The sequence below is a fragment of the Budorcas taxicolor genome, chromosome 3, assembly GCF_023091745.1.
Source record: "Budorcas taxicolor isolate Tak-1 chromosome 3, Takin1.1, whole genome shotgun sequence".
Lineage (NCBI taxonomy): Eukaryota > Metazoa > Chordata > Mammalia > Artiodactyla > Bovidae > Budorcas > Budorcas taxicolor.
This window is the reverse complement of record NC_068912.1, coordinates 70,738,280-70,755,580: the sequence shown is the minus strand read 5'-3', so window position 1 is coordinate 70,755,580 and position 17,301 is coordinate 70,738,280. Positions and strand designations below refer to the sequence as shown.

The 17,301-nt window shown below is 34.8% G+C and overlaps 1 protein-coding gene across 1 annotated transcript in view; it reads right to left on the bottom strand.

The window, feature by feature from the left end:
• Positions 1 to 17,007, bottom strand: part of LRRIQ3 (leucine rich repeats and IQ motif containing 3) — a 174,081-nt gene extending 157,074 nt beyond the window's left edge. Inside the window, exons 1-2 of the mRNA XM_052637937.1 lie at positions 16,759 to 17,007; positions 12,747 to 13,070 (exon numbers count right to left, since the gene is read on the bottom strand). Of these exons, the coding sequence (XP_052493897.1) occupies positions 12,747 to 13,070; positions 16,759 to 17,007 (573 nt within the window). The remainder of the gene's footprint in view (positions 1 to 12,746; positions 13,071 to 16,758) is intronic.
• Between the last annotated feature and the right edge of the window lie 294 nt (positions 17,008 to 17,301).

The following is a 17,301-nucleotide window of genomic DNA, read 5'->3' as shown; positions in this document are numbered from 1 at the left end:
TGTGAGAAAATATTTGTAAAGCACATAGAACAGTGCTAAAACATTTAAAGCAACCAAATAAGGTCATCTGTCAACAGCTTAAGGACTTCTGTATACCTTATTCTATTTGATATTTAACAAATTAGTACAGGAATTTACTAAGCAATTTATTCAAACATAACAAAATTAAGAAATTAACTGTAAACTAATATTTTCAACCAAATAAAATGAATTAAAGAATTATAGTAAAAAGCTTGCCAAAGGACAACACACATTTACAGAAAATATTATCAAGAATCAAAAAAACAGATGATAAAATAATGAAATATCTGTACTCTCTCACTTGCCATTTTAATCTTGGAATGAAAAAATGGCTACTGCAAATCCTTGCATAAAGCATAACAAGGCATTTCCAAGAAAGGGAAGAATTTTGGAAACATGATTCGTATGGAAGATAGAGCTCTGTGTTCTAACATGAAGCATAGCTTAAAAAACAAAATTTCAAACTACATTCTTCTCAGATTGTAAATATAATTACACAAAGATTCCCAATTAATCTGATATTCTAAATACACCTGTACTTATATTTTCTTCCTTTTCACCATTTTTATTTCTTTTATATGTATCTATTCCCTATACTCTTTTAAAATTCTATTTGTAATTTATTCCATCAGAATTTACTGATTTGACACATTCGTCTCAGCATAACTGAAATATGTAAATTATGCTACTCCCAGAAGTATGTATTTCACATAGAATAAAAACATGCAGTATTCACCTTTTTATTCTATCTGTAATATATTCACTTTAACACTCACATGAAATGGTGAGTATCTCTGAAACTCCCCACAAAGGCTAGAAAGATTTTATATTATTTTAAATCAACATTTCTTAGGATCACTGGTAAACACTTTGGGAACAAACTTTAGACAATTCACCAATTAAAAAATTTCACCTGAATTAAATAACATTAAATAACCAAAAAAAAATTTAGAAGCATAATAATAAAACACTAAAATTTTTAGGACAGATGAAAGTACAAGAGCAAAAAACTTTAACACAAATTTCCACCACTTGAAGTATCTATTATCATTTTCCCCCCTTCCTGAACCCCCATCTAACCTCCCTCCCCATCCTCTAGGTCATCCCAGTACACCAGCCCCAAGCACCCTATCCCATGCATTGAATCTGGACTGGTGATCCATTTCACATATGATAATATACATGTTTCAATGCCATTCTCCCAAACAATCCCACCCTCCCCTTCTCCCACAGAGTCCAAAAGACTGTTCTATCCATTTGTGGCTCTTTTGCTGTCTCGCATATAGGGTTAAATTTACTATCTATCTAAGTTCTATATATATATATATGACAAGCTAGATAGCATATTGAAAAGCAGAGATATTACTTTGCCAACAGGGGTCCGTCCAGTCAAGGCTATGGTTTTTCCGGTGGTCATGTATGGATGTGAGAGTTGGACTGTGAAGAAAGCTGAGCGCCGAAGAATTGATGCTTTTGAACTGTGGTGTTGGAGAACACTCTTGAGAGTCCCCTGGACTGCAAGGAGATCCAACCAGTCCATTCTGAAGGAGATCAGCCCTGGGATTTCATTGGAGGGATTGATGCTGAAGCTGAAACTCCAGTACTTTGGCCACCTCATGCAAAGAGTTGACTCACTGGAAAAGAGTCTGATGCTGGGAGGGATTGGGGGTAGGAGGAGAAGGGGACGACAGAGGATGAGATGGAGGGAAGGCATCACTGACACGATGGACGTGAGTCTGAGTGAACTCCGGGAGTTGGTGATGGACAGGGAGGGCTGGCGGGCTGTGATTCATGGGGTCGCAAACAGTCAGACACGACTGAGTGACTGAACTGAACTGAACTAGTATACTGTACTGATGTTTTTCTTTCTGGCTTACTTCACTCTGTATAATAAACTCCAGTTTCATCCACCTCATTAGAACTGATTCAAACGTACTCTTTGTAATGGATGAGTAATACTCCATTGTGTATATGTACCACGGCTTTATCCATTCATCTGCTGATGGACATCTAGGTTGCTTCCATGTCTTCGCTATTATAAACAGTGCTGTGATGAACATTGAGGTACATGTCTCTTTCAATTCTGGTTTCCTCAGTGTGTATGCCCAGCAGTAGGATTCCTGGGTCATATGGCAGTTCTATTTCTAGTTTTTTAAGGAACCTCCACACTGTTCTCCATAGTGGCTGTCCTAGTTTGCATTCCCACCAACAGTGTAAGAGGGTTCCCTTTTCTCCACACCCTCTCCAGCATTTATTGCTTGTAGACTTTTGGATGGCAGCCATTCTGACTGGAGGGAAATGGTACCTCGTTGTGGTTTTGATTTGCATTTCTCTGATAATGAGTGATGTTGAGCATTTTTTCATGTGTTTGTTAGCCAACTGTATGTCTTCTTTGGAGAAATGTCTGTTTAGTTCTTTGGCCTATTTTTTGATTGGGTCATTTATTTTTCTGGAATTGAGCTGCAGGAGTTGCTTGTATATTTTTGAGATTAATTCTTTGTCAGTTGCTCCATTTGCTATTATTTTCTCCCATTATGAAGGCTGTCTTTTCACCTTGCTTATAGTTTCCTTTTTTGTGCAAAAACTTTTAAGTTTAATTAGGCCCCATATTTTTATTTTTGCTTTTATTTCCATTACTCTGGGAGGTGGGTCATAGAGGATTCTGCTGCGATTTATGTTGGAGAGTGTTTTGCCTGTTTTCCTCTAGGAGTTTTATAGTTTCTGGTCTTATGTTTAGATGTTTAATCCATTTTGAATTTATTTTATGTATGGTGTTAGAAATGGTTCTAGTTTCATTCTTTTACAAGTAGTTGACCAGTTTTCCCAGCACCACTTGTTAAAGAGATTGTCTTTTCTCCATTGTATATTCTTGCCTCCTTTGTCAAAGATAAGGTGTGCACAGGTGCTTGGATTTACCTCTGGTCTTTCTATTTTGTTCCGTTGATCCATATTTCTGTCTTTGTGCCAGGACCATACTGTCTTGATGGCTGAAGCTTTGTAGTAGAGCCTGAAGTCAGGCAGGTTGATTATTTCAGTTCTAGTCTTCTTTCTCAAGATTGCTTTGGCTATTTGAGGTTTTTTGAATTTTCATACAAATTGTGAAATTATTTGTTCTAGCTCTGTGAAAAATACCGTTGGTAGCTTGATAGGGATTTCACTGAATCTATAGATTGCATTGGGTAGTATATTCACTTTCACTGTATTGATTCTTCCGATCCATGAACATGATATATTTCTCCATCTATTTGTGTCCTCTTTGATTTCTTTCACCAGTGTTTTATAGTTTTCTATATATAGGTCTTTTGTTTCTTTAGGTAGATATATTCCTAAGTTATTTATTCTTTTCATTGCAATGGTGACTGGAATTGTTTCCTTAATTTCTCTATTTTCTCATTATTAGTATATAGGAATGCAAGGGATTTCTCTGTATTGATTTTGTATCCTGCAACTTTCCTATATTCATTGATTAACTCTAGTAATTTTCTGGTGGAGTCTTTTGGGTTTTATGTAGAGGATCATATCATCTGCAAGAGTGAGAGTTTTACTTCTTTTCCAATCTGGATTCCTTTTATTTCTTTTTCTGCTCTGATTGCTGTGGCCAAAACTTCCAAAACTACGTTGAATAGTAGTGGTGAAAGTGGGCACCCTTGTCCTGTTCCTTACTTTAGGGGAAATGCTTTCAATTTTTCACCATTGAGGATAATGTCTGCTGTGGGTTTGTAATATATAGCTTTTATTATGTTGACGTATGTTCCTTCTATTCCTGCTTTCTTCAGAGTTTTTATCATAAATGGATGATGAATTTTGTCAAAGGCTTTCTCTGCATATGATAATTGAGATAACCATATGGCTTTTATCTATCAATTTGTCAATGTGGTGTATTACATTGATTGATTTGCAGATTTTGAAGAATCCTTGCATCCCTGGGATAAAGCCCAATTGATCATGATGTACGATCTTTTTAATATGGTGTTAGATTCTGTTTGCTAGAATTTTGTCAAGGATTTTTGCATCTATGTTCATCAGTGATATTGGTCTGCAGTTTTCTTTTTTTATGGCATCTTTGTCAGGTTTTGGTATTAGGGTGATGGTGGCCTCATAGAATGAGTGTGGAAATTTCCCTTCCTCTGCAATTTTCTGGCAGAGTTTGAGTAGGATAGGTGTTAGCTCCTCTAAATTTTTGGTAGAATTCAGCTGTGAAGCCGTCTGGTCCTGGGCTTTTGTGTGCTGGAAGATTTCTGCTTACAGTTTCAATTTCCATGCTTGTGATGGGTCTGTTAAGATTTTCTATTTCTTCTTGGCTCAGGTTTGGAAAGTTATACTTTTCTAAGAATTTGTTCATTTCTTCCAAGTGTCCATTTTATTGGTGTATAGTTGCTGATAGTAGTCTCTTATGATCCTTTATATTTCTGTGTTTCCATCTCTCCGTTTTCATTTCTAATTTTATTGATTTGATTTTTCTCCCTTTTGTTTCTTGATGAGTCTGGTTAGTGGTTTGTCAATTTTACTTATCTTTTCAAAGAACCAGCTTTTAGCTTTTTTGATTTTTGCTAAGGTCTCTTTTGTTTCTTTGCATTTAGCTTACTTCTTGGAAGGAAAGTTATGACCAACTTAGCATATTAAAAAGCAGAGACAATACTTTGTCAACAAAGGTCTGTCTAATAAAGGCCATGGTTTTTCCAGTGGTCATGTATGGATGTGAGAGTTGGACTATAAAGAAAGCTGAGCGCCAAAGAATTGATGTTTTTGAACTGTGGTGTTGGAGAAGATTCTTGAGTCCCTTGGACTGCAAAGAGATCCAACCAGTCCCTCGTAAAGGAAATCAGTCCTGAATATTCATTGGAAGGACTGATGCTGAAGCTGAAACTCCAATACTTTGGCCACTGATGAGAAGAGCTGACTTATTTGAAAAGACTCCGATGCTGGGAAAGATTGAGGGCAGGAGGAGAAGGGGACGACAGAGGATGAGATGGTTGGATGGCATCACCGACTCAATGAACATGGGTTTGGGTGAACTCTGGTAGTTGGTGATGGATGGGGGGCCTGGCGTGCTGTGGTTCATGGGGTCACAAAGAGTTGGATACGACTAAGCGAATGAACTGAACTGAACTGAATTTTTAAGATTTCTTTACTTCTACTAACCCTGAGGTTCTTCATTTCTTTCTTTTCTAGTTGCTTTCGTTGTAGAGTTACATTATTTAGCTGACTTTTTTCTCATTTCTTGAGGTAAGCCTGTAGTGCTATGAACCTTCCCCTTAGCACTGCTTACAGTGTCCCATAGGTTTTGGATTGTTGTGTTTTCATTTTCATTTGTTTCTATGCATATTTTTATCTTTATTGATTTCTTCTGTGATTTGTTGGTTATTCAGCAGCATGTCGTTCAGCCTCCATATGTTGGAATTTTTAATTGTTTTCCTCATGTAATTGATATCTAATCTTACTGCATTGTGGTCAGAAAAGATGCTTGGAATGATTTCATAGTTTTTTGAATTTACCAAGGCTAGATTGTACCCAGGATGTGATCTATCCTGGAGAAGTTTCCGTGTGCACTTGAGTAAAAGGTGAAATTCATTCTTTTGGGGTGAATTGTCTTTTAGATATCACTAAGGTCTAACTGGTCTATTGTATCATTTAAAGTTTGTGTTTCCTTGTTAAATTTCTGTTTAGTTAATCTTTCCATAGTTGTGAGTGGCGTATTAAAGTCTCCCACTATTATTGTGTTATTGTTAATTTCCCCTTTCATACTTGTTAGCATTTGCCTTACATATTGTGGTGCTCCTCTGTTGGGTGCATTTATATTTATAATTGTTATATCTTCTTCTTGGGTTGATCCTTTGATCATTATGTAGTGTCCTTCTTTTCTCTCTTTTCACAGCCTTTATTTTAAAGTCTATTTTATCTCATATGAGTATTGCTACTCCTGCTTTCTTTTGCTCTCTATTTGCATGGAGTAATTTTTTCCAGCCCTTCACTTTCAGTCTGTATGTGTCCCTTGTTTTGAGGTGGGTCTCTTGTAAACAAAATACATAGGGGTCTTATTTTTGTATCCATTCAGCCAGTCTTTGTCTTTTGGTTGGGGCATTCAACCCATTTACATTTAAGGTAATTATTGATAAGTATGATCCCGTTGCCATTTACTTTGTTGTTTTGGGTTTGAGTTTATACACCCTTTCTGTGCTTCCTGTCTAGAGAAGATCCTTTAGCATTTTTTGGAGAGCTGGTTTGGTGGTGCTGAATTCTCTCAGCTTTTGCTTGTCTGTAAAACTTTTGATTTTTCCTTCATATCTGAATGAGATCCTTGCTGGGTAATCTGGGCTGTAGGTTTTTCTCTTTCATCACTTTAAGTATGTCCTGCCATTTCCTCCTGGCCTGAAGAGTTTCTATTGAAAGACCAGCTGTTATCCTTATGGGAATCCCATTGTGTGTTATTTGTTGTTTTTCCCTTGCTGCTTTTAATGTTTATTCTTTGTGTTTGATCTTTGTTAATTTGATTACTATGTGTCTTGGGGTGTTTCGCTTTGGGTTTATCTTGTTTGGGACTCTCTGGGTTTCTTGGACTTGGGTGACTATTTCCTTCCCCATTTTAGGGAAGTTTTCAACTATTATCTCCTCAAGGATTTTCCAATGGTCTTTCTGTCTTCTTCTGGGACTCCTATGATTTGAATTTTGGGGCATTTAACATTGTCCCAGAGGTCCCTGAGGTTGTCCTCATTTAATTATTCTTTTTTTCCTTCTCTGCTTCATTTATTTCTACCATTCTATCTTCTACCTCATTTATCCTATCTTCTGCCTCCATTATTCTACTGCTGGTTCCCTCCAGAGTGTCTTTGATCTCATTTATTGCATTATTCATTATATATTTACTTTTTTATTCCTTCTAGGTCCTTGTTAAACATTTCTTGCATCTTCTCAATCCTTGTCTCCAGGCTGTTTATCTGTAACTCCATTTTGTTTTCAAGATTTTGGATCATTTTCACTATCATTGTTCTGAATTATTTTTCAGGTAGATTCCCTATCTCTTCCTCTTTTGTTTGGTTTGGTGGGCATTTATCCTGTTCCTTTACGTGCTGAGTAATTCTCTGCCTTTTCATCTTGTTTAGATTGCTGTGTTTGTGGTGGCCTTTCCATATTCTGGCAGTTTTGGTTTCTCTTTATAGTGGAGGTTCCTCGCTGTGGGTGAGGTTGGTCAAGTGGCTTGTCAAGGTTTCTTGGTTAAGGAAGCTTGTGTCGGTGCTCTGGTGGGTGGAGCTGGATATCTTCTCTCTGGAGTACAATGAAGTGAGTTTTGAGATGTCAGTCGGTTTGGTGTAACTTTGGGCAGCCTGTATATTGCAGCTCAGGGCTATGTTCCTGTGTTGCTGGAGAATTTGCATGGTATATCTTGCTCTGGAACTTGTTGGCTCTTGGGTGGTGCTTGGTTTCAGTGTATGTATGGAGGCTTTTGGATGAGCTCTTATTGATTAATGTTCCCTGGAGTCAAGAGTTCTCTGGTGTTCTCAGGTTTTGAACTTAAGCCTCCTGCCCCTGGATTTCAGTCTTATTCTTACAGTAGTCTCAAGACTTATCCATCTCCTTTCAAAGACAATGGACTGCTTTTCTGGGTGCCTGATGTCCCCTGCCAGCATTCAGAAGTTGTTTTGTTGAATTTGCTCATCGTTCAAATATTCTTTCAATCAATTTGTGGGGGAGAAAGTGGTCTCTCCGTCCTTTTCCTCTGCCATCTTAGGACCACCCCTATTGTCATTGTAAAAATTTCACTTCCAAATGCTTTCCCTGACTCTGAGCTTATCTTTCCATTCACCTCATAGGGTCTTTTACAGAGTATTTTTAAAAATTGATGAAGTTCACTTCACCATTTTTTCTTTTAAAGATTGTGCTTTTAGTATCAGATCTGTCTTTGCCTCAGCCTAGATCCTAAAGATTTCCTTCAATTTTATTTTTTCTAAAAGTTTTTTGTTGTTTTTTTTGTTTGTTTTTTAGTTTTCAGTTTTACATTTAACTCCAAGAACCAATCTGAGTTAATTTTTTTGAGTTGTAAAACTTAAGGAAGTTCATTTCTTGTGTGTGTATGTCTCTGTATATGTATGTCCAACTGTTCCAAGTAAAATTTATTGAAAAAGCTATATTTTTTCCATCAAGTTCAATTGTTCATATTTTGTTAGATTTACATCTAAGTATTTCATTTTTGAGTGATTATAAATGACAATATGTATTTAATTTTGTTGACCATGTACTCACTGTTAGTACACAGAAATAGGATTGATTTTTGTTTACCTAGCACCCTGTAGCCCTGTTAAGCTCACTTTTTAGTTTTAAGAAATTTTTTGGTAGATTCTGTGGCATTTTCCACATAGGTGAACATTTCATCTGCAAATAGTTTATTTCTTCTTTTCTCATCGGTATTTTTTTATTTCCTTTTCTCACTTTTTTGCACCACCTAGACTTACCAGCAACATGTTGACAAGAGGAATAAGAAGAGCCATCTGTTTTGTTCCCAGCCTTAGGAAGAAAACATTCCTGAGTCTTCTGATATGGGAGATTATATTAATTCATTTTCAAATATTGAATCAGCTGTGAATCCCTGAAACAAGTTCTACTTCCTCATGGTATATAATTCTTCTTACATATGCTAAATTACACTTGCTAATGTTTTGTTAAAGATTTTTGTGTTTATATTCACTAGGGATATTTTTATCCCAGGGATAAATCCCACCTCATCATGATGTATGATCTTTTCAATATATTAGTGAACTCAGTTTGCTAACATTTTGTTGAGGGTTTTGTATCCATATTCATCATGGATATTGATCTGTATTTTTCTTCTAGTGTCCTCATATAGTTTTGGTTTCAGTTAAGTGTTCCTTTAGATTCTATTTCTTTTGAAAAGTATGAGAAAATTGGTATTAGTTTTTCCTTAAATGTTTGATAGAATTTACCAGTGAAGCCATCTGGTTCTAAACTTCTATGTTAGGAGACTTTTGATTACTGATTCAATCTCCCTGCTAATTAGTGCCTTAGTTTCTTCATGATTTAGTCTTAGTAAGTTGTATGTTTCTAGGAATGTATCCATTTCTATGTTGTCTGTTGGCATACAATTGCTTATAGCAGTCTCTCATAATCTTCTGTATTTGTATGGTATCAACTGTGATGTCTCCTCTTTCTTCCTAACCTTACTTCCTTGAATCCTCTCTCTCAAGTATAACAAAGAGTTTGTCTATTTTGTTTATCTTTTCAAAAAAAAAAATCTCTTGGTTTCATTTATCTTTTCTGTAGTCTTTTTAATGTCTATTCCATTTATTTCTCGTCTTTATCTCCTTCTTCTCACAAAATTTGGTTTAATTTGTTCTTTTCTTCTAGTTCCTTGGGGTATAAAGTTATGTTGTTCATTTGAGTTCTTTTTTTAATGTAGGCATCTATCACTATAAAATGACCTCTAAACAGCTTTTACTATATCCTATTAGTTGTCATTCTGTTTTCATTTAAGATTTTTTTTTCAATACATTGGTTGTTGTAAGTTTTTAAATCTCTACATAATTGTGAATTTTCCTGTGTTCCCTTATAACTGATTTATTGTTCTGTCACTCAGCTGTGTCTGACTGCAACTCCATGGACTACAGCACACCAGGCTTCCCTGTCCTCCATATCTCCCAGAGTTTGCTCAATGTCATGTCCATTGAGTCAGTGATGCCATCCAACCTCTCATCCTCTGTCATCCCCTTCTCCTCCTGTCCTCAATCTTTCCCAGAATCAAGGTCTTTTCCAAAGAGCTTGCTCTTTGCATCAAGTGGCCAAAGTATCGGAACTTCAGCATCCATCCTTCCAATGAGTATTCAGGGTTGATTTCCTTTAGGACTGACTGGTTTGATCTCCTGGAGATCCAAGGGACTCTCAAGAGTCTTCTTCAGCACCACAGTTTGAAAGCATCAATTCTTTGGCAATCTCTGGGACAACATTAAATGCACCAACATTTGCATTATAGGGGTCCTAGAAGGAGAAAAGAGAAAGGACTTGAGAAAATATTTGAAGAAGTATAGCTGAAAACTTTCCTAAAAAAATGGGAAAGGAAATAGTCAACCAAGTCCAGGAAGTGCAGAGTGTCCCATGCAGGATAAACCCAAGGAGGAACACACTGAGACATAGTAATCAAAATGATGAAAATTGAAGATAAAGACAAAATGTCAAAAGAAACAAGGGAAAAATGACAAGTAACATACAAGGAACTTCCATAATGTTTTCAGTTGATTTATCAACAGAAACTCTACAAATCAGAGGAGAAGGTCAGGATATTTAAAGTGATGAAAAGAAAGAACCTACAACTAAGAATATGCTACCCAGCAAGACTCTTGCTCAGATTTGATGGAGAAATCAAAAGCTTTCCAAACAGGCGAAAGTTAAGAGACTCAGCACCACCAAACCAGCTTTACAACAAAAGCTAAAAGAACTTCTCTAAACAAGAAATACAAGATAAGGAAAAAACTTAACAACAAATAAACCCAAAACAATTTAGAAAATGGTAATAGGATCATATATATTGATAACCACCTTTCAATGTAAGTGGATTAAATGCATCAACCCAAAGACATAGACTGGCTGGGCAGATGAAAACATGTGTACGTATGCATTTCCACTTACTAATCACTCCAATTGACCCCCCCAAATTGTATTCAATTATTTTATAGTTAGGTTAATCATGTTTCCATTATGGCTTGACTGTGAACTGTGGACTGTGAAGAAGGCTAAGCACTGAAGAATTGATGCTTTTGAACTGTGGTATTGGAGAGGACTCGAGAGTCCCTTGGACTGCAAGGAGATCCAACCAGTCCATTCTGAAGGAGATCAACCCTGGGATTTCTTTGGAAGGAATGATGCTAAAGCTGAAGCTCCAGGACTTTGGACACCTCATGCGAAGAACTGACTCATTGGAAAAGACTCTGATGCTGGGAGGGATTGGGGGCAGGAGGAGAAGGGGACAATCGAGGATGAGATGGCTGGATGGCATCACGGACTCGGACTCGATGGACATGAGTCTGAGTGAACTCCGGGAGTTGGTGATGGACAGGGAGGCCTGGCGTGCTGCGATTTATGGGGTCGCAAAGAGTCGGACACGACTGAGCAACTGAACTGAACTGATTAAGAAAACTGATAAATATAATTTATTATTGTTATTATATAACTATTATTTGCTTAATATCATTGTATCATGATTGATAAACAGAAAATAATAGAATTCTATATCACTAACTCTACCATTTAATACAAATCCTGTAATCATTTTTTAAAATCCAGATGCATATCAGAATTATCATGGAATTTTTCGAAAAATACAAATGCCCAGGTATTGATATTTTTCTCAAAAGCTCCAGATGTGTTTCTAATGAGCAGCCATGTTTAAAAACAACTGTACTATATGATGATCTTTTACTTAAAAAAGAAAAAAAAAAGAAAAGAAAATCCTGTGGATTCTAGATATAGAATCCTTCGGCATTTAGGTTACTGAGTATAAGAATTAAGTTGTTAGATTAATTCTCATTTAGTATTTTAATACAGACAGGGGATGCCCAATCTAACTACTTTCATTTTAGAATTATAACTGACATAATTTGATAGAATGTTTTTTTCTTATAATTCAGTAAATCTCAGAATGTGATTTTAGAATCCTTGGGAGGCCCCAAGACCCTTCAAGAACCCATGAGGGCCTTCTTTTTCTAATTACATATCTGTATGAGGCCATATTTTCTTTATTTACTTCAGTCAAAACAACATATCACAACAGTTTGAATGCAGAAGTAGATATGAGAAAATATCTGTTTTATTAAGACATATTGAAGAGATGTACAAAAATGTAAAATAATGTCATTCTTTTAATTATTTTTATTTTGGAAAGTATATTTTTTTCATAAAATGTGTTTATGTTGATATAAAATGGGTTTGTTATTTCAAATGACTTAAGTATATATTTGAAAATTCTCTTTTAATTTTTAATACATTAATATCTATGTATATAATCTGTATAAACAAAAACTTTCTAGGATCCTCAATAACAGGCCCAATAATTGGGCCCTATATATTTTCTTAGTGATTATTTTTCATCCCATGTGGTCTATCAGCTGCCAGTAAGGAAATATTTTATTCTACATTCATCTTTGTGTATGTATTTCCTTAAACTGTCTAGCGTGCTGTAGAAAGATGTTTAATTAATGTTTTTTGAATTAAAAATAAATAAAATGTTTAGAGAAACAAATTTACAGAGACAGAAATAGACAAATGATTACGTAAGACCAAGGTAACAGTGGGGGTTAATTGCAAATGGGAAGGAGGAGAATTTTGGGAATGGTGGAAATTTCTAACACTGGATTGTGAAGACAATTATACAGTTATATATTAATGCAAATTTACCAAAATTATGGACTCATAAATGCAAAATGGGTAAATTTTATAGCATATAAGCTATACGTTCCTAAAGCTATTAAACATAATGGAGACCCCTCAAAATGTTAAATACTTGTTTCTCCACAATTTGATAATCACATGATCAGTAATTTTTAGCAGTAGGCACATAAGCTTTTATAAATTTTGTTAAGACATTAGTATGATAATATATTCACTAGTTTCTGATATTTCATGTAAGTGATAAAAATACTGATTTGTATAACTTAGGTAATAGAAATTAGAAGTTAAGGTTTTACTTCATTTATTTAAAACGAAACTCAAATGAAGCCAACTACCTTTTTCAAAGCAGAGCAGAAATTAAAGAGAAGTCGGTGGTTACATGTCTTGAATCTTTCAGGAAGATGCCAGTTTTGAATTATTTCTTCATCAGAAATCACATGATGATCCAATGCTTTGAGAGTCCATATACTGTTGACAAGAACATGTCTATATCCTTTTTTAAGGCTTACTGGACAATCAAACATAGTGAGGGCAATGAGGCTTGGACAGGCAGATAACATACATACATTCTTTAACTTTGCAAACCCATTGTCATGTAGATAGAGAAGTTTTAGATTCTTCAATCCACTCCAAAATTTGGTACCTGGTAGACTCTTTATCTGAAGCAATAATAGTAATACTTTAAATACAAATACCAGTAATCCCTGAATTATATGGAAAAAAAGGAAAAACATTAAATATCTTCTATAATTCAATATTCAATGTAAATAGCAAATTTCTCATTAGTAAACAAAAATGGAATTTCTAATTGTCCAAAGGATGACTGGGGTAAACTAAAATACATTAGGTACCTGTAATTACTAGAGTAATTAAACAAACAAACATATAATCCATTCAATAAAAATTCCTTTGTAATAAGTAGACTTTTTAATCTTTTCTAAAATATTTCCCTTACATGAAAAATGTAAGGGGTCAAATCAATCAATATGATACTCCAAAAATGAAGGATAAAAAACATATAGTCATCTCAATAGATATAAGAAAGGTATTTGCCAAAATTCAACATCCATTTATAGTTAAAACTCTCAACAAAGAGTATAGAAGGAATGTACCTCCACATAATAAAGGCCATGTATGACAAGATTACAGCTAACATCATTCTCAATGGTAAAAAGATAAAATCTTTCCCTCTAACAGCAAGAATAAGACAAGGATGCCCAGTTTTATATTTTCATTCAACATGGCACTGGGAGCTAGAAGTCCTAGTCAAAGTAATTAGGCAAGAAGAAGGAACAAAGGCATCTAAATTGGAAAGGAAAAAGTAAAACTGTCACTTTTTGCAAATTAAATGACCTACATTCACACCTCAGAGATTTTGTGCATTTGGTTTCAGATTACTGCAATATAGCAAATATTGCAATAAAGAAGGAGTTTTTTGGTTTCCCAGTGCATATTAAAATTGTTCACACTATATCACAGTCTATTAAGTGTGAAACAGCATTATGTCTAGAAAAAAATCAAAGTATACATCTGATGTAAAATATACTGTATTGCTGCTGCTGCTGCTAAGTCACTTCAGTCGTGTCCAACTCTGTGCGACCCCAGAGACGGCAGCCCACCAGGCTCCGCCATCCCTGGGATTCACCAGGCAAGAACACTAGAGTGGGTTGCCATTTCCTTCTCCAATGCATGAAAGCGAAAAGTGAAAGTGAAGTCGCTCAGTCATGTTCAACTTAGAGACCCCATGGACTGCAGCCTACCAGGCTCCTCCGAACATGGGATTTTCCAGGCGAGAGTACTGGAGTGGGTTGCCATTGCCTACTCCAATACTTTATTGCTAGAAATTGTTAATCATCATCTGATAATGTAGGATTGCCACAAATCTTCAATTTGTAAAAAATGTAGTACTTGTGAAGTGCAATAAAGTGATACCTACTAAAATACAGTATGCCTGTATACAGAAAACCCTAAATACTCCAGAAAATAACTGTCAGAATAAACAAAATCAATTAACATTTCAGAATACAAAATCAATACACAAAATTATGCAGTCTTTCTATGCCTGAGCTATTGAATATTGGAAGGGGAAATTCATAAAATAATCTCATTCATAATTACATCAAAATAGTAAAAATATTTAGAAATAAATTTAACCAATGAGGTGAAAGACATGCATATACAGTGAAAATTATAAAACATACTGAAAAGTAATTGAAGAATACAAAAAACTGAAAGATATTCTGTCCTTGTGGGCTGTAAGAATTACTGCTGTTATAACATTTATACTACCCAAAGCAACCTAGAGATTCAACAAAAGCCATACCAAAATTCCAGTGGCATTTTTAACATATATAGAACAAATAATCCTAATATTTGTACGAAACTAAAGAACACTCAAATAGTCAAACACTTTGAGAAAGAATGAAGCTGGTGCTGTCACACTTCATGAATTCAAAGCATAATATAAAGCTACAATAAAAAAAAAAAAAGAAAGAAAGAAACAGAATGGTACTGGCATTTTTTTTAAAAAGGTCAATGAAACAGAAACACAGCCCATGAATAAACCTACACATTGATTTACAAAACTGATTTACAGCAAAGATCAATTTATTTACAAAAATGGAGTCAAGAGCATACACTAAGAAGAGAGCATTTTCTTCAATAAATTGTGTTGGAAAAACGGGACATACACATGTGAAAGAATGAAAGTTGACCACTATCTTATGCTGTACAGAAAAGTAAACTCAACATGGATTAAAGACTTGAAGGCACAATCTGAAACCATAAAATTCCTAGAAGAAAACACTGGTGGTAAGCACCTTGGTATGGGTCTTGGTGATAGTTTTTTCAATTAGACACCAAAAGTAAAGGCAAAAAACTCAAAACTGAACAGTGAAATGATGTCAAACTAAAAAGCTTCTGCACATAAAGGAAACCATCAATAAAAAGAAAAGGTAACCTATTCAATGGGTGAAAATATTTGCAAATCACATCTGAGATGAGGCCAACATCAAAAAACCATAAAGAACTCATACAACAATAGGAAAAAAAATCCAACTAAAAAATAGGCAGAGGATCTAAGACAATGTTTTTTCCAAATAAGACATACCGGTGGCCAGCAGGTACATCAAAAGTTACTCAGCATCACCAATCATCAGGGAAATGCATACTGAACCATGGGACCATTCTCATGCCTGTGAGAATAGCTACTATCAAAAAGACAAAAAATAAAGTGTTGGCAAGGATGTGGAGAACAGGGAACCTGTGCAGTGTTTGGAGGATTGTAAATTGGTGTAGTCACTAGGTAAACAGCAGGGGTTCCTCAAAAAATTCAAAGTAAAGCTTCCATATGACCCAGCAATTCTATTTCTGGAAATGTATTACAAGGAAGTGAAAATACTAGCTCAAATAGACACATACACTCCCATGTTCACTGCAGTATTATTTATAATAGCCAAGACATGAAAGCAACCAAAATGTCTGTCTCCTGCTGTCTATGGAAGAGTAAGTAAAGAAAATGTGATATACACATCCAGTGTAATATTATTGACTCACAAAAAAAGAATGAAATCACGCCATTTGAAACAACATGGTGTACTTTCAGGGTATTACACTAAATGAAATAAGAGAGAAAAACAAGTACCATGTGATCTCACTCAGGTGGAATCTGAAAAAAACAAAAAAAAAAACTCCTACAGAGAACTATCAGTGATTCAGAGGCAGAGGTGGTGGGGGAAATGTGAAGGTGCTAAAAAAGATACAAATTTTCAGTTATAAGATAAATGAGTCCTGGGGATATATTCAATAATATTCAGCAGGGTGAGTATAGTTAATACCATAGGATTATATATTTGCAAGTTGTTAAGAAAATAGATAATAATAATAAAAGTTCTCATCATGAGGGAAAATTTTTAATTTTTTAGGGAAGGATGCTACCTTGACTTATTGTGATCATTTTGCAATATAAACAAATGCTGAATCATTATGTTGTATACTTGAAATTAATATAATGCTGTATGTCTAGTACATATCATTAAAAAAATGAAGCAGTCAAGAAGTAGTCTTAACACTATGGATTTAAGAAGCAAAATAAACCAAATCACACACTGTTGGGTTTACATATTTTAAATTACAAATGTTTGATTATATTTAAAGTGTTTATTAAATGGTTAATTTAAGTGTTTGCTTATATTTGTGTTTATATTTTTTTTATTTTTTATTTAGTTCCGAATTGTTTATATTTCACACAAAAGACTACCTGGGAGAAATACTGTGTATAGATAACCTACGAGCTTATTAGATATCAGCTTCATTTATATGCAAACAAGTGAAATGACTACTGCTTACCTGATTTCCATGGAGATCAAGTTTGATTAATTTCATGCAACTCTGAAGTGGACGAATATCTGTAATAAAATTGTTTGAGAAGATGCATACTCTAAGAGAGATACAAGATTGAAGATTTTCCATAGATTTTAAATGAAGGCCACTGAACTTCACAAAAACAAAATCTTTTTGATCTTCTATTATATTTTCATTATAGTGACTCCATTCTCTGTGATTGGTTAGCTCTTCTATGATTGTTCCATGAAACATCTAAGAAAAAATGAGAAATTTTGAGTTTTTCTCAAATAAACGTGTCTGAAAATAATATTTTCTAAGAGTAAGAATCTTAGAAATCTTAATCTTAAGAATCTTCCATCCCAAAGCATTTTTGAGTTTTTCTTAAATTTTTATTGGAGTATAGCTGATATACAATGCTGTATTATTAGTATACAGAAAACTGCATCAGTTATACAAATACACATAACCACCCATTTTTTTAAGATTCTTTTCCCATATAAGCCATTGCAGAGTATTGAGTAGAGCTCCCCGTGAAGGTTCTTAGTT